This window comes from Leptodactylus fuscus, chromosome 2, assembly GCF_031893055.1.
Source record: "Leptodactylus fuscus isolate aLepFus1 chromosome 2, aLepFus1.hap2, whole genome shotgun sequence".
NCBI classification, from domain to species: Eukaryota; Metazoa; Chordata; class Amphibia; order Anura; family Leptodactylidae; genus Leptodactylus; species Leptodactylus fuscus.
The window spans coordinates 245,103,832-245,125,873 of record NC_134266.1 but is presented as its reverse complement, the minus strand read 5'-3'; the positions used below and the strand labels follow the sequence as shown (position 1 = coordinate 245,125,873).

Here is a 22,042-nt window from a genome sequence, read left to right as displayed (position 1 = left end):
ATATTCCCTTGACCGGCAAATTCCACGGATTTGAACCCAATCGAGAATCTCTGGGACCACCTCGATCAAGTTGATTGCGCCATGGATGCTCAACCGCGTAACCTAGCGCAGCTGGCCACGGTATGGTACTGGAGTCGGCATGGCTCAACATCCCAGTGATCATCATCACAACATCCCCTCTCTTTCTGCACGTCTCGCCACGGTCCGCTCTGCCAAAGGTGGTTATTCTGGATTTTGCCAGGTGGTCATATTAATGTGATTGGACTGTGTATGTAATATATACAACTAGAGATGAGCGAACAGTGAAATATTCGATATTCATTTCAAATAGCCCCTCAATAATCGACTATTCGAACGAATATCGAATGCCATTATAGTCTATGGGGAAAAAAAGCTTTGTTTCAGGGGAAACCACTATTCAACTCAGGAGAGTCACCAAGTCCACTATGACACCTCAGCAAATGACAACACCTCTGGAATGCAACTGGGACAGCAGGGGAAGCATGTCTGGGGGCATCTATCAAGCCCAAGTCACTGTATTATGTCGGGATCCCTGTCAGCTTGCGATATGCGGGAGCTGACTTTTTCCCATAGGAATGCATTGACCAGCGTTGATTGGCCGACTGCCATACAATGTACAGCATTTGGCCAATCAACGCTGGTTCTGCCGGAAGCTCGTCTGTGAGGAGGTGGAGTCTAAGATCGGAGATCGGTCCACAGCAGTCTCCATTGTGGTCCGATCTCAGATGTAGCAGTGTTGAGCGCACAGCTCTGCTATACCTGAGATGTAGCAGCGCCAATTACTTTTTCCGATTTTTTTTTTTATGCCTCTGTTGTCGTAGTTCCTGTTCCACCTCCCCTGCACAGTTATTGGTGCAAAAAAAGCACCAGGGAAGGTCGGAGGGGATATGAATTTTTAGTGCGTTTTCCACATGGTATTTGCTTGGAATCGAATATCTCGAACAGCCTGATATTCGATTGAATACCAATTCGATCAAACGCCGTTCGCTCATCTCTATATAAAACCCATATCCCCTCCCGCAGACTGGATACAATTGGTCCTGTGATCATTATTCCTTTTGCTTGCTTGAATAGTAAATGCATGAAAAAATGTGGCTAGTTAAAGATTACTGAACGCATCTAGTGATAAACCACAGTCATTTCTCCTTCTAAAATGAAGAAGTATATTTTAATATGGCTTGTGGTTTTCAGGGGGGCAGGATTAGGTGTGCAGCTGGGAGTGCGTAACTAGAACCACTTCAGTGAGTGCAGTATGTACAGTGGGCACTGTTATTGTACTAGTGTGGGGGAGATCTATCGCCATGCAAGCACACCAAGAAATCTGCACCTCTAGGACTTGGCTTCAAGGTAACTCAAGACAAATATTTTGTGGTCTTATCTTACAAGTAGCCAAGCAGAGACATACCCTAAATCCATGAGCGCTCATATAGCTCTCTGTGTCGTAGCCGCCCTTATATCATCTCGCTGTGATTTATTGACATTGCAGATTTTACAGGTTCATTTCCGAATTGTCCTATCTACATTATTAATACATAATAGAGACTATACCGTGATATCTTAAAACTATCACTTTTTTGTTTGATTTTGTTGTAGAAGTAAGTCTATAGGAAGTATAAGGGATGGTTACAAATAGTAAGTGAACCCTTTGGAATTCGCCAGATTTCTGCATTGGATACTAATAAAATGTGACTTGATTGTTATCTAAGCCATAGTTATAGAAAAACACTATGTAACTAAACTAACCAGACAGATACACTTGTACTTGTATTGCCTTTTCTGTTGTATACTGGCCAAAATAGTACACAGTGCAGGGATAAAAAGTAAGTGAACCCTTGAATTAATCTGTAACTCCTGCTTTAGTAGCCATTACTTCCATCCAATGTTTCCCAGGTCTGCGACTCTACAGGAGGAATATTGTGCCAATGTGTTACAGTCAATATTTCTGGGATGCCTTCTGTGCACAACCCTTAGGTTGCAGGATAGGTTTAATGCCAGGACTCTGATTTAGCCATTTTATGTCGTAGTTGTATCCCAAAGGGCGCACTTACTTTTCTATGCAACCTTATAGCCATTAGGATGAATTATGTGAGTAACATGGGTGGAGGAGTAAGTGCCTGTTAAAAGGGAAGGTCACAGGGAATGTGATTTTAACGTAGAAAGAGTCAGATTGGGGCTCATTTCTAATTCATGTATTTACTTTTGACATCAGGGGTTAACATGACCATCACAGACGCGGTATTATATGTGATAAGCAGCTATTTTGACCTTGTAATTCCTAGAATTGTGCAGCTTTTTTCCTGTAGAGTCCTAGCCAAAAAGAAAAGTTCGGGGTGACCAATGAGTTGGAACCCTGGGTTACATATATGGGGGCATTGTCCACCTGGGCATAAAGACAGATCTCATCCTCGTTGAACTTCTGTGTTTTGGATGTGCCCCTAGACTATGGTGGTGAAATAAAAGCTGGCAGGACAGGGACTAAGATACTCCCCATCTATATGTAATCCTAAAATAGGGTGCAAGAAAATCCAAGGGAATAAAAAATAATACAAAAATTTTTACTTATATTCAGTAAATTTTAAAACGTTAGATGGAGAATAGACAAAAAACAAAAAGTTGTATATTGAAGCCTGAAATGGAACAGGACTGATAGTAGAAGTATAGTAACCTCTCCATCCGGGAGGTGAAGGGCAGTGGCACACTCCATCTTATTTTGGGATTACGTAAAACAACCTTGATACCCCACATAGGGGTATCTACTTGGCCTGTATAACAGTTCTTGCCATCTTTACCCTCTAGTTAATTTCAGTGTGTGCAAATGTATTTGTCTGTATGTGTATATATGTATACATACACAGTATATACAGATATATGCCTAAGCATTGTATCATTGAAATAGTTTGGGCTCTTAAAGGGATTTTGTCGGGGTCTCTAATTTCATAACCATATGGCACCCGTGACCCAGCACTGTACATGAACAGCCGTTCAGTAATGTTTGGGTGCTACTATATACTAGTACTATGTTTTAAATATGATTCTTCCTCTTTCCATAGGATACAGATTAAATTGGGGGTCTGACCACTGAGACCCCCAGTGATTTGGACAACAGGGGTGTTTCAATCCTATGGAAAATAGAGCAGGGGTGAATCTCTGTTAACTGCGGCTGCATTCTCAATAGGAATAAGACACTCAGGATTGCTGGGGGTCTTAGTGGCCAGACCCCACTGGTCAGCAATTTACTCTCCATCCAGTGAATAGAAGATAAATCATTTCTGTGCTATGACCCCTTTAATGTATCTTAAAGATCTGTGTCTCCTCCATTGCTAAAACATAGACTTTCAAAATCTGGGCTGAAATATGGGAAGGGCAAAAAGGTTCCAATAGCCCTTAAAAGACTCTTCGAGCTGTATTAGGTGATGGAAAAGGAGATTTTATAGATTGTACTATAAGTTATTACATGGGGTAAGAGCTCCAGTGCTGTATTCACCTGTATTTCAGTAGGAAAAAAAGTAATGGTCATAGATTTCATTTGTTATCTTATGAGTCCACCAATCTTTTAGTCTGCGTTCACACTGCTGTTTGCTTTTATCCGACTTCCATTATATACTTAGATCGGCTTACATTTATCTGCAGATGTGGGGAGGGGGCCCGCTGCTGTCTTTTTTTGCCTGAGTTATTACAGATTTCAGTCTTTTACCTTCTGAACAGGTTCATTGAAAGCTTCTATCTGGTTACATAATACTGTATAGAGTAGTCACAACTTACCCCATACTGCTCATACATACCATAGGCATTTATTACAATAAAGGTTTCCATGAACATAATGCATCGGCAGAGGGAAGGTTTGGTGGTTTTGTCACTTGTGTAGTTTTATGTAACACAAACAATTACCTTATATTACAATGTATTGTAAAAGATATAATAGAGCTAAATGATAAGAGAATCGATGAAGAAGAATGGTTGTCTATGGAGAATAATATTAACCCCGAAGACAGTCACAGTGGAAATAGAGTCCCGAAAATAGATAGATAGATAGATAGATAGATAGATAGATAGAGAGATAGGTAGGTAGATAGATAGATAGATAGATAGATAGATAGATAAATAGGATAGATAGGAGATAGATAGTTGCATAGATAGAATATGGCTAGTTAGAGAGATAGATAGGTAGAGAGATAGATAGATAGATAGATAGATAGATAGATAGATAGATAGATAGATAGATAGATAGATACTGTAGATAGATGCATAGATAGGATATGGCTAGTTAGAGAGATAGATAGATAGATAGATAGGTAGAGAGATAGATAGATAGATGCATAGATAGGATATGGCTAGTTAGAGAGATAGATAGGTAGATAGATAGATAGATAGATAGATAGGTGATAGATAGGAGATAGATAGATAGATAGATAGATAGATAGATAGGAGATAGATAGATGCATAGATAGGATATGGCTAGTTAGAGAGATAGGTAGGTAGATAGATAGATAGATAGGTGATAGATAGGTAGATAGATAGATAGATAGATAGATAGAAGATAGATAGATAGATAGGTAGGTAGATAGATAGATAGATAGATAGATAGATAGATAGATAGATAGGTGATAGATAGATAGGAGATAGATAGATAGATAGGTGATAGATAGATAGATAGATAGATAGATAGATAGATAGATAGGAGATAGATAGATGCATAGATAGGATATGGGTAGTTAGATAGATAGATAGATAGATAGATAGATAGATAGATAAGATAGGTAGATAGATAGATAGATAGATAGATAGATAGATAGATAGATAGATAGATAGATAGATAAGATAGGTAGATAGATAGATAGATAGATAGATAGATAGATAGATAAGATAGGTAGATAGATAGATAGATAGATAGATAGATAGATAGATAGATAGATAGATAGATAAGATAGGTAGATAGATAGATAGATAGATAGATAGATAGATAGATAGATAAGATAGGTAGATAGATGTCCCTTGTGTCACATGTTAGTTGTTGATGTAAATATACACTATGTGATCAAAAGTATCCAGGCAACCCCAAAAACATAAGTGTTTCATATTAGGTGCATTGTGCTGCCACCTACTGCCAGGTACAAATCAAATCAAATCAAAAAAGCTTTATTGGCACGTCCGAATAGATATTTGGCATTGCCAAAGCTAGTAAAGTGTGTGGGGGGGGAGTTGGACTTGGGTGGGTGAGTGGTGGGGGTGGGGTGGGTGGTTTGGGGTATAACAGTCCGTGGAGTCTCATCTTCCTCTTCGTTGGTGACTGTTATATGAGGAGGTGGGGTGGGGCGGGGCGGTTGGTTTGGGGTATAACAGTCCGTGGAGTCTCATCTTCCTCTTCGTTGGTGACTGCTATATGGGGAGGTGGGGGTGGGGTGGGGCGGGTGTATTGGGATAAATATAATAGTCCGTGGAGTCTCATCTTCCTCTTTGTTGGTGACTGCTATATGGGGGGGTGGGGTGGGGCGGGTGTATTGGGATAAATATAATAGTCCGTGGAGTCTCATCTTCCTCTTGTTTGGTGACAGCTGGACACGTATTGGGCAGCGATCTCCACAGTGGCCTCTTCTTCTCCCAGTAGGATGTAGAGTTTCCTCTTCTCGTCTGCAGATATGAAGTCTGGGATGTGGGCAGAGAGTCTTTGGTAGTAGACGGCCCTCACAGCTGAGTATTTGGTGCAGTGTAGCAGGAAGTGGGTCTCGTCTTCTAGGGCCCCCTGGTCACAGTGCTGGCACAGTCTGTTCTCCCGTGGCTTGTACGTCTGCCTGTATCGCCCCGTCTCTATCTCTAGGTACTCCATATCAGTGACCTCAGTAGACATTAGACATCGTGAGAGAGCAGAATGGGGCGCTCCATGGAACTCACGGACTTCGAATGTGGTCAGGTAATCACACATCATGCAGGTCAATGCCAAACGACGCCTCGCTTGGTGTAAGGAGCGTAAACATTGGACGATTGAACAGTGGAAAAACGTGTGGAGTGACGAATCACGGTACACAATGTGGCGATCCGATGGCAGGGTGTGAACATGGCGAATACCCGGTGAGCGTCATCTGCCAGCGTGTGTAGTGCCAACAGTAAAATTCGGAGGCGGTAGTGTTATGGTGTGGTCATGTTTTTCATGGAGGGGGCTTGCACCCCTTGTTGTCTTGCGTGGCACTATCACAGAACAGGCCTACATTGATGTTTTAAACACCTTCTTGCTTCCCACTGTTGAAGAGCAATTTGGGGATGGCGATTGCATCTTTCAACACGATCGAGCACTTGTACATACTGCACGGCCTGTGGCGGAGTGGTTACACGACAATAACATCTCTGACTTGAATCCTATAGAACACCTTTGGGATGTTTTGGAATGCCGACTTCGTGCCAGGCCTCACCGACCTACATCGATACCTCTCCTCAGTGCAGCACTCCGTATCCTTCTATCTGTCTTTTTATCTAAAATGTATCCATTTGTCTACTTTTCTAATAGCTATTCATCTATCTAAAATCTATCATTCTTTCTATCTATCTATCTATCTATCTATCTATCTATCTATCTATCTATCTAAAATCTATTACTCTATCCATCATCTATCTATCTAAAATCTATCATCTCTCTAAAATCTATCACTCTATCTATCTATTATCTTCTTTCTTTCTTTCTTTCTTTCTTTCTTTCTTTCTTTCTTTCTTTCTTTCTTTCTTTCTTTCTTTCTTTCTTTCTTTCTTTCTTTCTTTCTTTCTTTCTTTCTTTCTTTCTTTCTTTCTTTCCCATTCAGCAGCTATACTCCAGTAAGCTGTCTATTGATGTAGGGCAGTATTTTCAGCTGCGTGATGAATTGTGCAGCCACTGAAGCAGAGGACAGCTGTCAGTAAATGTTGGGGCTGTGAGGAGAGGGCAGGAGCTGTCACTTGTGGCAGTACGTCTGCTGCATGTAAAAGAACTTATTTTCATATATTACGAAGAATAAGAAGAGACAATAAATAAAAACCAACCCACACCCCATTTCATTGCGCCAATCTGTATTGCAGACTGCAAATTCCATTCTATCCCATATTATGTAGTCGCTTCTGGAGCTGCATTTTATTATTGATTAAAAATAGAGATGAGCGAACAGTGAAATGTTCGAAGTTCGATATTCAATTCAAGTAGCCTTTCAAAACCCCATTATAGTCTATGGGCAAAAAATACTCGTTTAGGGGGAAACCAATATTCGACTCAGGAGGGTCACCTCAGCAAATGATGACAACACCTCGGGAATGCAACTGGAACAGCAGGGGAAGCATGTCTGGGGGCATCTAACACACCAATGTCCCTGTATTACGCCACTAATAATGTGGGAGCATTAGGCCAGCGTTGATTGGCCGAATGCCGTACAGTGTACAGCATTCGGCCAATCAATGCTGGTTCTGCCGGAGGAGGCGGAGTCTAAGATCGGTCCACAGCAGTCTCCATTGTAGTCCGATCTCAGATGTAGCAGAGTTGACAGAGCTCTGCTATATCTCAGATGTAGCAGCTACATCTGAGATCGGACCACAATGGAGACTCTGCTATTCCTGAGATGTAGCAGTGCTGTGCGGTCAACGCTGCTACATCTGAGATATAGCAGAGCTCAGTAAATCTAATGTAAGGTATTTATATCTACTAGGGATAATAGACCGAGATGAAAATCATTTCTTTACGCTTTGATAGCCAACTCTATTTCCAGATCCATTTGTGTATAGCAAAGATACAAGATGGCTTATACTGCAGTACTTTCGCTAGCCCTGTTACTCTAATAGTGGCTACTTGCCACCACCACTAGGGGAAGACCAGATCTTAATTGGTTCCATACTATGGGAGATGGGGCCAGTTCTACATTTTGCTATGGGGCCTATGATTTCTGTGTAATGATGAAATCCAGTTAAAATAATTTTCTTATGTATCATAGTTATAATAGATATATGTAAGAAGATCTTAGGCCTGGTTCACATCTGCATTCAGGTCCCCAAGCTCCCTGAATGGAATCCTATCCGCATAAAAAAGCGGTTACCTAAGGAAACCCGCATACCCTATAGACTATAAAGGTGTCCGTGTGGTTTCCACTTGGTTTCCGCACGAAAAATGCAGAGAGACAAGTGCTGCTTGCAGGAGAGGGGAACGGAATGGCCCGAACACAGATGTGAACCGGACCTCATTGGCGAAGTGTTTGATAATAAACCATCATGAATGTAAAGAATGAAAGGTCTTTATAGCAGAAGTTACTTTTTTGTTTATTTCCTGTTATTCTCACTTTACTGAATTAATTCTAGTAAAACTATTACCGACTGATGTTAACTGTGCGAAAATATAGAACACCATACCCTTGTAAATATGACCGTACATCTGAATACGTTTCCTTTACTTTATGTAAAATGACTGCCATCTAGTGCAGGAAGTCGGAACTGCGCAAAATTATTGCAATATATCATTTATTTACAGCCATTAGTGCAATGGAGACCCATAGCACAGTACTACATGTATTTGTGTGGTTCTAAACACTTATATATATAATACTTGTTAATACATATTGTTAAGGCAAGGTATATTCACACATTGCGGATTTATTGAGTATGTATCCTTCTAGAAGACCTGACCTGATCAAAGACATCACAACTTCAATAGATTTTGTGCACTACTTCATTCTGACTGTACAGATTATAGCTGATCTCTAGGATCCCATCTGCCAAAAACAATTGGATTTCTTTAATGTGTGCAATAGAGATGAGCGAACAGTAAAATGTTCGAGGTTCGATATTCGTTTGGAGTAGCCCCTCAATATTCGACTACTCGAATCGAATATCGAACCCTATTATAATCTATGGGGGGGAAATGCTCGTTTCAGGGGTAGGCAACGTTCGATCAAATTACACTTACCAAGTCCACGAGTGAGGGTCGGGCTGGATCCTCCGAGAAGTCTTCTCCGTGCAGCGTCCCCGCGGCATCTTCCGGCTCTTCATTCACTCTGCCAGGCATTGGGCCTGGGCAGAGACGACTGCGCATGCCCGCACTACAAGCGGACATGCGCAGTCGGCTCTGCCCAGGCCCGATGCCCGGCAGAGTGAATGAAGAGCCGGAAGATGCCGCAGGGAAGCTGCACGGAGAAGACTTCTAAAGGTAGGAGAAGAACCAGCGTGGATTGGCTAACTGTATAGCATTCGGCCAATCAATGCTGGTCCTGCATCGAACTTTTCCATTCGAATAGCGAGTGGTACTTGATCGAGTACGAGTATTTCGAATACCGTAAGTACTACTCGCTCATCTCTAGTGTGCAATAATTTTCTCAAATTCCAGCTCATCTCAATGAACATATAAGGTTAATATCATATAGATTTAAAAAATGCAATAAATATAATGTAAACAACATCATTGAATATATAATAGAAATGAGTAAATAATAACATAGATGCCATATTTCAGTAGGTTTAGTTGGTGTTATGTCTTCACAGTTTAGAGCTCTGTTACTTTAAGACTCCTCAGGAATGTTGTGCTCCTCTAGTAGATAGGGGTCCTGCCTGGAGGAGTCTCTACATCCTGTACCCTACACAGATTGAGAGTCATACTTCTTATCACAGATGTAACATGTTATCATAGCATGTAACAAAGGCCGACACAATCCTGCTAACTATTCATTATTTACTGCTCATGGTGTATAATGACTGTAACTGATACATTATAGATATATTGGAGACCCCTTTATACTCCAAACTGCACCTGGGACTGCTAACTATGCATCACCATTGATGTTACGAAAGTCTTGTGGTCCCCGGTGCAATCTTTTGTCCAGGCCCCCTACCTTATCCCTACAGTGAATTCTTGATTGGTGATTGGTGATGGTTACGGATGCTAAGGAGTTTAATCCACTTTAGTGTGGTTAGGGGTAATCTGTGGGTCTCCTTGGCTTATGGGCCAGATGGAAGCTGCAATCTCAACACTGATGCCAGTGCTTATGGGCCCCCTAAGGCTCCTGGATCCTGTGTGACTGTACCCTCTGCGCCCACTCATATCGTATCACTATGACTCTCCTACTAGTAATACCGCCTTACATCATAATATAAACACCTGCCTGTTCACAGCCTGTTCACCCTGATATTGGAGTATTTGCTCATCCATGGAGCCCAAGTGCTAGATATAGAACAGGATTCCCACCTAGCACTGACAGCAACTCAACTCAACACAGAACAAGAATAAGAGATGTAGTCCTCTGTCTTCAGGGCTGGTGTAGTGATGAGGGACCTGCAGTGGTGACCATAGTTCTCCCCTGGCACAATTCCTGTAGTACTGCCTCCGGCCCGATGGTGGTTGGGGTGCCCTTGATGGTAAGGTGTAGGATTATGGGAAACAGAAATAACATTACAAATAACTCATGGTTCTTTGAAATCAGCAAGACACGTCTAACTTCTAACCAGTTTGCCAACAGTTGTCCAATAATGAAGTTACAGTATCTTGAGGTCACTGAGCTGGAACAAAGATTTGGAGATGGTTAGGGTTGAGCCAATCTTGAGATTTCAGGATTGTTTTTAAAATCCGATTTTCAATCATTTTCCAGCCGAGCCCGATCATGGAATTTGCTCGATCAAGCTGCCCTTTCTCCAGACGGATTCCGCGGCTGATTCAGCAGCAGCACGCTCCGGACTAGGCTCATTCATTTGGCTCTACTCCGGAGCAGATAGCCGGGACTGTCAGAAGCCGCGATAGTCGTGGCAAGCGCATTTTGGCCATATTCTGACGTGGCTTCCCGTGGGAGGCTTTTTTTTCCACGTGGCAAATTCCACACCAAATTCCTCACCATTTTCCTCCATGTGAATGGACCCTTAACAGGGTGCGGACTGTCACCGCTGGGATGGTTAGAGGAAATCTTTAAAGATTTGCAAAATTTTTAATTATTTATAAAAATGTTAAACTGTCTACAAATTTACATCTTGTTATGTTCATGGAAAAAACACAATTTGACCACAATCTGCTCTGTGTATCATTTTATGCCAACTTGTGTTATTTTTACTATACGGAAAAAAATACATTTTTAAATAGGACCTTTCGTCACTTTTACCAAATCAAGTTCTTAGCATCTGTGTATCACTGCTCCACTGCTTTCTGCACAGTTGGATTTTTACGCTCAGCAGGCCAATAACACCGCTGAGGCCCAATCATAGGCATGACATCAATGAGCAGGCTGAGAGAGAGAACCAAACACTGCAAGGCCTAAAATACAGGAGCTGTTTGAAGATGAGTATTTTTATTTTTTTACACCTCCCCTGGGGCTCCATCTATTATGCTCTGGGGTATAAAGAGACCCGAGAGTATAATAATGTCACTTTCACTTTGACATAACTTTAGCTGTGTTTGCCTTAGAGAACTAGAAATTGCATACAGTATATAGCTTCCTAAGAGCCCTGACACTGTTCTATACTGTTTTATAGATAGGTTCCTAGGAGCCCTGACACTGCTCTACACTATGTTTTATAGATAGGTTCCTAGGAGCCCTGAGAGTGTTCTACACTATGTATTATAGGTAGGTTCCTAGGAGCCCTGACAGTGTTCTACACTATGTTTTATAGATAGGTTCCTAGTAGCCCTTACAGTGTCCTACACTATGTTTTATAGATAGGTTCCTAGGAGCCCTGACAGTTTTCTACACTGTTTTATAGATAGGTTCCTAGGAGCCCTGACAGTGTTATACACTATGTTTTATAGATAGGTTCCTAGGAGCGCTGACAGTTTTCTACATTGTTTTATAGCTAGGTTCCTAGGAGCCCTGACAGTGTTATACACTATGTCTTATAGATAGGTTCTTAGGAGCCCTGACAGTGTTCTAAACTATGTTTTATAGATAGGCTCCTAGGAGCCCTGACAGTGTTCTACACTATGTTTTATAGATAGGTTCCTAGGAGCCCTGACAGTGTTCTACACTATGTTTTATAGATAGGTTCCTAGGAGCCCTGACAGTTTTCTACACTATGTTTTATAGCTAGGTTCCTAGGAGTCCTGATAGTGTTCTACACTATGTTTTATAGATAGGTTCCTAGGAGCCCTGACAGTTTTCTACACTATGTTTTATAGCTAGGTTCCTAGGAGTCCTGACAGTGTTCTACACTATGTTTTATAGATAGGTTCTTAGGAGCCCTGACAGTGTTCTACACTATGTTTTATAGATAGGTTCTTAGGAGTCCTGACAGTGTTCTACACTATGTTTTATAGATAGGTTCTTAGGAGCCCTGACAGTGTTCTACACTATGTTTTATAGATAGGTTCCTAGGAGTCCTGACAGTGTTCTACACTATGTTTTATAGATAGGTTCCTAGGAGCCCTGACAGTGTTCTACACTATGTCTTATAGATAGGTTCCTAGGAGTCCTGACAGTGTTCTACACTATGTCTTATAGATAGGTTCCTAGGAGTCCTGACAGTGTTCTACACTATGTCTTATAGATAGGTTCCTAGAAGCCGTGACAGTGTTCTACACTATGTCTTATAGATAGGTTCCTAGGAGCCCTGACAGTGTTCTAACACTATGTCTTATAGATAGGTTCCTAGGAGTCCTGACAGTGTTCTACACTATGTTTTATAGATAGGTTCCTAGGAGCCCTGACAGTGTTCTACACTATGTTTTATAGATAGGTTCCTAGTAGCCCTGACAGTGTTCTACACTATGTTTTATAGATAGGTTCCTAGGAGCCCTGACAGTGTTCTACACTATGTTTTATAGATAGGTTCCTAGGAGCTCTGACAGTGTTCTACACTATGTTTTATAGATAAGGTTCCTAGGAGTCCTGACAGTGTAACACACTATGTTTTATAGATAGGTTCCTAGGAGTCCTGACAGTATTCTACACTATGTTTTATAGATAGGTTCCTAGGAGCCCTGACAGTGTTCTACACTATGTTTTATAGATAGGTTCCTAGGAGCCCTGACAGTGTTCTACACTATGTTTTATAGATAGGTTCCTATTAGTCCTGACAGTGTTCTACACTATGTCTTATAGATAGGTTCCTAGGAGTCCTGACAGTGTTCTACACTATGTCTTATAGATAGGTTCCTAGAAGCCGTGACAGTGTTCTACACTATGTCTTATAGATAGGTTCCTAGGAGCCCTGACAGTGTTCTAACACTATGTCTTATAGATAGGTTCCTAGGAGTCCTGACAGTGTTCTACACTATGTTTTATAGATAGGTTCCTAGGAGCCCTGACAGTGTTCTACACTATGTTTTATAGATAGGTTCCTAGGAGCCCTGACAGTGTTCTACACTATGTTTTATAGATAGGTTCCTAGGAGCCCTGACAGTGTTCTACACTATGTTTTATAGATAGGTTCCTAGGAGCTCTGACATTGTTCTACACTATGTTTTATAGATAAGGTTCCTAGGAGTCCTGACAGTGTAACACACTATGTTTTATAGATAGGTTCCTAGGAGCCCTGACAGTGTTCAACACTATGTTTTATAGATAGGCTTCTAGGAGCCCTGACAGTATTCTACACTATGTTTTATGTAAATTTTCTGTACATTTTACTTTTCTACACATTTTTTATACCTTTATAAACTTTTAGGAAAGAACTGCACTTTCCAAAGCGACATACAGAGATCTAAAGGTGGCCATAGTTATTTCTGTGTGTGTTTCTGTGAACATGACATTTTGTTATTTTTGTAAAGTGATTTACGTGTTAGACTAGAACAGAAATCCATATTTCCTTCCCGTCTCAGTTCAGTCTGGCAGTAAAAATACACTATATTAGCTGTAAGGAAGTTAATTTACTTTTTCAGTTCTTCTTCACTGGTTAGATTGAGGTGTTTTTGTTCTCTTTTCCTTGGGATGTAAAAGCCTCTCCTTCCTATGTACTATTTTTTGGAGACCACATTTATTGCCGACATGAGGGACATGTCATATCACTACCAGCGAAATGAAATACTCGGCTTCTGAACTTGACACTAATATTTTGTCAGTCTGAGCAGACACCTGGCAAAGACATGAACATAGCCTAGTGCAATAGTTAAAAAGTCACTATCAAAATCAACACGTAAAAAGGTATCAAATGTACACTCCAGTTATAAAAGCAGTGCCCATCATAGCCTCTTTGGTGCTGTGTGCTTAGGTGGCTGTGCTACATAAGAATAAGTTCTACCAGCCCTTTTTGAGGATAGCAAGTGAAGTCTCAGTTTCACTAGATCTAGACGGAGATACCCATTTTTTTGCAGGGTATGTTACTGGGTAATGTCCAAATTTGATCCAAGACTCACTGTAAGGGAATTGCTAGTTGTGCAATTCCCTAGCGCTGCTGCTGAAACCAGGAAGAAGGGAAGACAGAAACAGTGAGTCCTAAACTTGACCCTGCCCCTATCCCTGCCTACTTGCCTGAACTGTCCTAGGCGACAGATAACAACTGGGTGGCAAATCCTTTCCTAGAAATAAGTGTCACACAGAACAAGACAGGACAAAACAACACATAAGTGAAATCAGAAAAGTCAGAAAGACAAAGCAGTACAAAATCGTAATCCAAAAGAGTAGTCACAAGAGAAGCCAAAGGTCAGAGGTCAGTAATACAATAGTAAGAGCAAGTAGAAAGTCACAGGACAGAGTCACAATAGTCAGCAAACCTGTGTGGGCTGATGACCAGTATATAGGAAGTCAAAACCTGCCCCAGACTTCATTGGTAGACAGGCTGTCAATCACACAGGAACGGCTAAAATTAACTATTTGATGAACAGAGGGAAACAAGGTACAGGAGATGGGTGTGGTGGAAATTCAATTATAGAGGAAAGGTAATAGAACGGTGTTCAGACAGAGCAAAAAAAAAAACTCTAAACAAAGAAACTGAACATGCCTCCCACGCCGTAGCGAGACCAGAAGAGGCAGAGATGTTACACTCACCTGATAAATCCCCCACAACTCTGGTGGTCATTGATTTTTCTGCACCAATGACGTGCCACTTACCTACTGTACATACCCACACTGAAGGTAAACACTGCCATCATGCCAGCATGCCCGATGTGGCCCGTGATTGACAGATCAGGCACTTGGGTAGATAGCAGATCATGGCTTCAGGGAAATCAAAAAAGGCCGACGGAACCATTGGAGTGTTGGTGCTGAACTGGTGTGGGAATTAACAGGTAGGTAATGGCTCCTTCTTTATAATACAAGCTTACCTTCCTTTGGCCACACACTGCCAACATGCTGTAGAATCTGTGCAAATAAAATTCTGCAGCCTGTTCTGTGGCATGGCGTTACAGCAAAAACTACCCAAATTCACTTGTATCTAATCTTTGCTGATACCAGAAGACTCCATTAAACTAATACCATCTCTCCCATGTGGGCTGCTGTGTTATTGCATTTACTAAATCTTTGCAGCTTTGTGTGTCTTAATACTGAAAGATCTTTTGTGCATTCAATGGCATTTTAACCTAATGTCAGATTATGAGGAACTCCAAGTTATCAGATGGTGGACCAGCTTAATGCATGGAACCAGTAATGTATTATAATATGGTCTTTTTGGACAGGTGTCTAGATCTGAGGCTTCTGGGGGGCCCAAGTATATGCCATTTAGAAATGGCCTGTAATGGTAGTAGAATTTTACATGTACCTGCTAATACACACACAGCTGAAGCTAGTCTTCCCAGCTAGGGGGCAGAATCATAATGTGGATGGTGTGTGCCTACTTCCAACATAGCGAGGGAGCCTGTTGGTCTTTCATAATGAAGGTCACCTCCTGTACTCTTGGCTATTAACGGTAAGTTCACACGGAAATTTTTGGTCAGGATTTTGAGGCCGTATCTGCCTCAAAATCCTGACCAAAAAGACAGCTCCCATTGAAATCAATGGGAACTGGTCAGGAGGTGTTCATTCTTCAGGCCGTTTCACCTCGCGATTCGGTCTGAAGACACTCCCTCCTCCCTCCTATGTCCATTCATTGGGCCTAATCCAGAGCGGAGTGCATAACTGGATGCCGGTGCAGTACATCGGCACTCAGTCGCGGCTACCCTGTGTGAACTTACCCTCAGAATAAGATTACCTTCAGCTACACACATCTGATCCCTGGGCTTGGCAACATCCTGGTTGCATGTTGTGCACATTGCATGCACACTCCTATAAACCCAACCTATGAATGATCATTCAGCTGATAATCAGCCCATTTTAAAGGCCCTGAATTGTACCCCCTTTAGCCTGGATGGGGGGCACAATCTTCATCTAGCCCATACCCCGTGATAGTTTTAATCCGCCCCTGCATAGCCCCAGTTTTTTCCAATATAATGAGCAATATCACTAGAGATCCGGAGGTGTCACCTAGTGTTGGCACAAGCTATTGCTAAGCAACGACCCCAACATTTCCGGACCACTGCCTAGTAAGCTTATCTACAACTCCGGCATCATGAATAATTTCATTAGGAAATGACCCTATTTACAGTATGTATTCCCCTGGTATACACTACTCACACATCCGTGTCTATAGTCATAGGCCTTTGTGCAAAATAAAATGCAAAGTCTAAATATCTCTTAATATATGTGGCGTTATAGTAATGTTATTTCATACAGTTTGTGATTGTATGGATGGTATATTACATAGCTCATGCTGTGAGCAGGGCACTGGGGTAGACAGCTTGGCATCGCTCCCTTCCTGCCTGTACCATGCAGTGACTCTTCTGCTTCACAGGAAACAGCTAGCATCATCTGCACAGGAAAGATGAACTGCTGCAGGACAGCTTGGCTCAGCGACTGTTAAAGGAACCTCTTTAAAATAGCTCATGACGGGAAATCCATCAACATTCATGGTTATGCCTGATTTACGATGTATATACCTACCACCTGTTCAGTCAATTCCAAAAATTAAGGTTAAAGTTAAGAATAATACCATGTGACTAAAAGCAAGACAACAGAGTCAACCACAATTTTTAAGCAATTCCACTTTAAGGTTTGGTTCCCAGGGGACTTGTGTGCTGCTGATTTTCCAACAGAATCCTTTGGTAATAACTGGTGTTGTCACCCTTTGCTTTGCAAAGGTTAAATGTCAACTACTTTGCTACAACTGTATTTTGATAAATCACTAGTGGATAATCCACTGTATGTCTTATGGGAATTCATCCTCAAAGGATTATCTCAAGAAAACGGAGGAGAGGAGAGAAGCTGAGCTCTGTGATATATAGGGTTATATGATAGGGGAGAGAAGCTGAGCTCTGTGATATATAGGGTTATATGATAGAGGAGAGAAGCTGAGCTCTGTGATATAGGGTTATATGATAGAGGGAGAAAAGCTGAGCTCTGTGATATATGGGGTTATATGATAGAGGAGAGAAGCTGAGCTCTGTGATATATAGGGTTATATGATAGAGGAGAGAAGCTGAGCTCTGTGATATAGGGTTATATGATAGAGGAGAGAAGCTGAGCTCTGTGATATAGGGTTATATGATAGAGGGAGAGAAGCTGAGCTATGTGATATGTAGGATTATATGATAGAGGAGAGAAGCTGAGCTCTGTGATATATACGGTTATATGATAGGAGAGAAGCTGAGCTCTGTGATATATAGGGTTATATGATAGAGGAGAGAAGCTGAGCTCTGTGATATATATATAGGGTATATGATAGAGGAGAGAAGCTGAGCTCTGTGATATATAGGTTATATGATGGAGGAGAGAAGCTGAGCTCTGTGATATATAGGTTATATGATAGAGGAGAGAAGCTGAGCTCTGTGATATATATATAGGGTTATATGATAGAGGAGAGAAGCTGAGCTCTGTGATATATAGGTTATATGATGGAGGAGAGAAGCTGAGCTCTGTGATATATAGGGTTATATGATAGAGGAGAGAAGCTGAGCTCTGTGATATATAGGTTATATGATGGAGGAGAGAAGCTCAGCTCTGTGATATATAGGGTTATATGATAGAGGAGAGAAGCTGAGCTCTGTGATATATAGGGTTATATGATAGAGGAGAGAAGCTGAGCTCTGTGATATATAGGTTATATGATAGAGGAGAGAAGCTGAGCTCTGTGATATATAGGGTTATATGATAGAGGAGAGAAGCTGAGCTCTGTGATATATAGGGTTATATGATAGAGGAGAGAAGCTGAGCTCTGTGATATATAGGTTATATGATGGAGGAGAGAAGCTGAGCTCTGTGATATATAGGATTATATGATAGAGGAGAGAAGCTGAGCTCTGTGATATATACACCCCTCTTCTCATATAATCTTATATATCATAGAGATCAGCTTCTGCCTGTATCATATCTTGCATTAGATCTCACCGGACAGGTTTACCTTAACAACCTTATTTGATCTTGTGTCCTGTATCAGTCTTTTGTTGCTGTCATTGAGTCTGTCTTGAGATGACGCCATTGTTGCTCAGTATCAGTGATTTACATTGATGTACTTCTTACAGTTGCCGTCTTCTTGAGCTTATTTCTGGTTGCCAAGCAAGACTTCTCGCCATTTGAGTGCTATTTAATAAGAAATGTTGCAGAGAAAGAGACAACTGGATCCGGACTAAAGGTCGGTATTATAATCTTCTCCTTATTCTACAAACCTCCTACAAGACTGTCGGAGCCAAACTACCCTTTCATTACAATATTTTAGTTGAAGAAAATACTTTTTTCTTTTCTACTTGTATTTTTCATGTAATACCAATTCTGGATCACGCTATTATTTTTGCATTTCTGTATTCATCTGTTGGGGAGGATTTGGGAGGCCTCCATACACATAAGATAGCAGGCTGATCTTACCAAAATTGTCTGGTTCAGTTGACTTTCGTCTTACAATATGTGTATAGGGGCCTTAAAGGGGTTCTCCAGAACTAAAATACTGAGGAACTCTCCTTAGGATCTGGTATCTAATCAAAATGAGATTGATGGGTGTCCCACATCTGGCATCCCCACCAGTGGCATAACTAAAATCTTGTGAGGCCCGATGCAATCTTTTGTCCGGGCCCCCTACCTCATCCCTCTAACGAATTCTTTATAGTAAGGGTTACGGGGGCTAAGGAGTTTAATCCACCTTAGTGTGGTTAGGGGTAATCTGTGGGTCTCCTTGGCTTATGGGCCAGATGGAAACTACAATCTCAATACTGATGCCAGTGCTTATGGGCCCCCTAAGGCTCCTGTGCCCCAATGCAACTGCACCTTCTGCACCCACTCAAATTATGCCCCTGATCCCCACAGATCAGCTGTTTGAATGGGCTACAATGTGTGGATGAATACTCTGGTTGTTAGGAACCTGATGCAACAATAATCACTGTAAGTCTTGGGCAACTAGAATCCCCAGGCACCAAGGTAAAAACAGTCCTGAGTGTACAACACTCTCGTAGCCGGAGCGGAACCAAGCCCTGGAGTTCTTCGCCAGAGCTCCTGATGGTGGAGTTGGACCTGGTAAAATCCGGGACCTAGAACTGCAGCCGCCCAGAGAGCTGTGCACACCCAGCGAACCCCAAGTAAAGAGGATCCAGAAAAACCCAGACACTAACCTCAGTGGATGAAGTTCAGGAGAGCAGGTCAGCACGGAGGAAAGTCGTACAGGGCAAGATGGTAATCCTGGAGGTCACGTGGTAGCAGGAGCGAGAGGCAGAAGCGTAGTCAGGAGCGCCGGGTCATACACAGGAGGTTTGCGGAGTAGCCAAAACAGGAGTCAGACAAGAGTGGTCAGGAGAAAGCCAAAGGTCAAACACAGGAGGTCAGGAAGATGCCAAGTCAGGAGATCAAGAAGGAGTTGTCTGTGAAGCAAGCCGGGGTCATACACATACAGAGGCGATCAGGAATAGCAGGAACAGGAGACAGGGAAAGACCACTGTGCAGCTGATGCCGTGTAAAACGAATAACCAGCTGCGGGCCAGAGCCAGAATGAGGCCTAAATAGCCTCCAGCCCACCGCTGACCTCCCTGACCTTGGAAGCACTGATCCCATCACTAGAGGGAAACCAGAACCTCCGCAGGCTCAAGCAGAGGCTCTGGCCCTCCCCCCAGCCGGGACCAGGCATGCCATTCCGGTGCTGGACACAGAGCGGGCCAGGAGCCCCGGTCCGCCCTAACACTGGTCTCTTCAATACTTTCCACGCACAGCACCGTACATTGTACAGTGGCTGTGCTTGTATTATAGCTCAACCCCATTCACTTAGAAGGGACTGAGCTGCAAACAGGTCATGTGCCCGATGAATGTTATATTACTGGCCAGAGCACTGTGGCAACTTTAAATGGTTGGTCATGAGGGGTGCTGAATGCCAGAGTGGGTGCTCAGAGTCATAACATGAAGCTTTTAGGCCCCAGTACAAAATCTGTATCTGGTCCCCCAACTATAATGTAGCATTTATACTTCTGGCCTGATAATGAGAAGATACACCTTATGGGATCCCTAATAGAGATGAGCGAACACTAAAATGTTCGAGGTTCGAAATTCGATTCGAACAGCCGCTCACTGTTCGAGTGTTCAAATGGGTTTCGAAACCCCATTATAGTCTATGGGGAACATAAACTCGTTAAGGGGGAAACCCAAATTCGTGTCCACTATGACACCCCAGGAAATGATACCAACACCCTGGAATGACACTGGGACAGCAGGGGAAGCATGTCTGGGGGCATAAAAGTCACTTTATTTCATGGAAATCCCTGTCAGTTTGCGATTTTCGCAAGCTAACTTTTCCCCATAGAAATGCATTGGCCAGTGCTGATTGGCCAGAGTACGGAACTCGACCAATCAGCGCTGGCTCTGCTGGAAGAGGCGGAGTCTAAGATCGCTCCACACCAGTCTCCATTCAGGTCCGACCTTAGACTCCGCCTCCTCCGGCAGAGCCAGCGCTGATTGGCCGAAGGCTGGCCAATGCATTCCTATGCGAATGCAGAGACTTAGCAGTGCTGAGTCAGTTTTGCTCAACTACACATCTGATGCACACTCGGCACTGCTACATCAGATGTAGCAATCTGATGTAGCAGAGCCGAGGGTGCACTAGAACCCCTGTGCAAACTCAGTTCACGCTAATAGAATGCATTGGCCAGCGCTGATTGGCCAGAGTACGGAACTCGACCAATCAGCGCTGGCTCTGCTGGAGGAGGCACACTCTGCTTCATCAAGCTAATAGAATGCATTGGCCAGCGCTGATTGGCCAATGCATTCTATTAGCCCGATGAAGTAGAGCTGAATGTGTGTGCTAAGCACACACATTCAGCTCTACTTCATCACGCCAATACAATGCATTAGCCAGTGCTGATTGGCCAGAGTACGGAATTCGGCCAATCAGCGCTGGCTCTGCTGGAGGAGGCGGAGTCTAAGGTCGGACCTGAATGGAGACTGGTGTGGAGCGATCTTAGACTCCGCCTCCTCCAGCAGAGCCAGCGCTGATTGGTCGAGTTCCGTACTCTGGCCAATCAGCGCTGGCCAATGCATCCCTATGGGAAAAAGTTTATCTCACAAAAATCACAATTACACACCCGATAGAGCCCCAAAAAGTTATTTTTAATAACATTCCCCCCTAAATAAAGGTTATCCCTAGCTATCCCTGCCTGTACAGCTATCCCTGTCTCATAGTCACAAAGTTCACATTCTCATATGACCCGGATTTGAAATCCACTATTCGTCTAAAATGGAGGTCACCTGATTTCGGCAGCCAATGACTTTTTCCAATTTTTTTCAATGCCCCCGGTGTCGTAGTTCCTGTCCCACCTCCCCTGCGCTGTTATTGGTGCAAAAAAGGCGCCAGGGAAGGTGGGAGGGGAATCGAATTTTGGCGCACTTTACCACGCGGTGTTCGATTCGATTCGAACATGGCGAACACCCTGATATCCGATCGAACATGTGTTCGATAGAACACTGTTCGCTCATCTCTAATCCCTAAGGCTCCAGGGTTGGGTTATGGCCATGCCCTGTGTTTCACGCCTGCTTATTGTAAGGGTAGGTCATCAATATTTTACTCAAGGGGAAGTCTTTGAGGCTAAGGCCCCATGTAGAGAACTGCAGCCAAAAAGACGCGATAGAAACATATTGCGGTTTTCCCCCTTTCCACAGAAAGTTTGCAGAGTGTTGCA

At 42.6% G+C, this 22,042-nt stretch overlaps 1 protein-coding gene across 1 annotated transcript in view; it reads left to right on the top strand.

The window, feature by feature from the left end:
* The first annotated feature begins 1,313 nt into the window (after nt 1–1,313).
* FLT3 (fms related receptor tyrosine kinase 3) overlaps nt 1,314–22,042 on the top strand; it is a 64,906-nt gene continuing 44,177 nt past the window's right edge. The window contains exons 1-3 of the mRNA XM_075266424.1: nt 1,314–1,368; nt 18,419–18,528; nt 19,340–19,462. Of these exons, the coding sequence (XP_075122525.1) occupies nt 1,323–1,368; nt 18,419–18,528; nt 19,340–19,462 (279 nt within the window). The 5' untranslated portion in view covers nt 1,314–1,322. The remainder of the gene's footprint in view (nt 1,369–18,418; nt 18,529–19,339; nt 19,463–22,042) is intronic.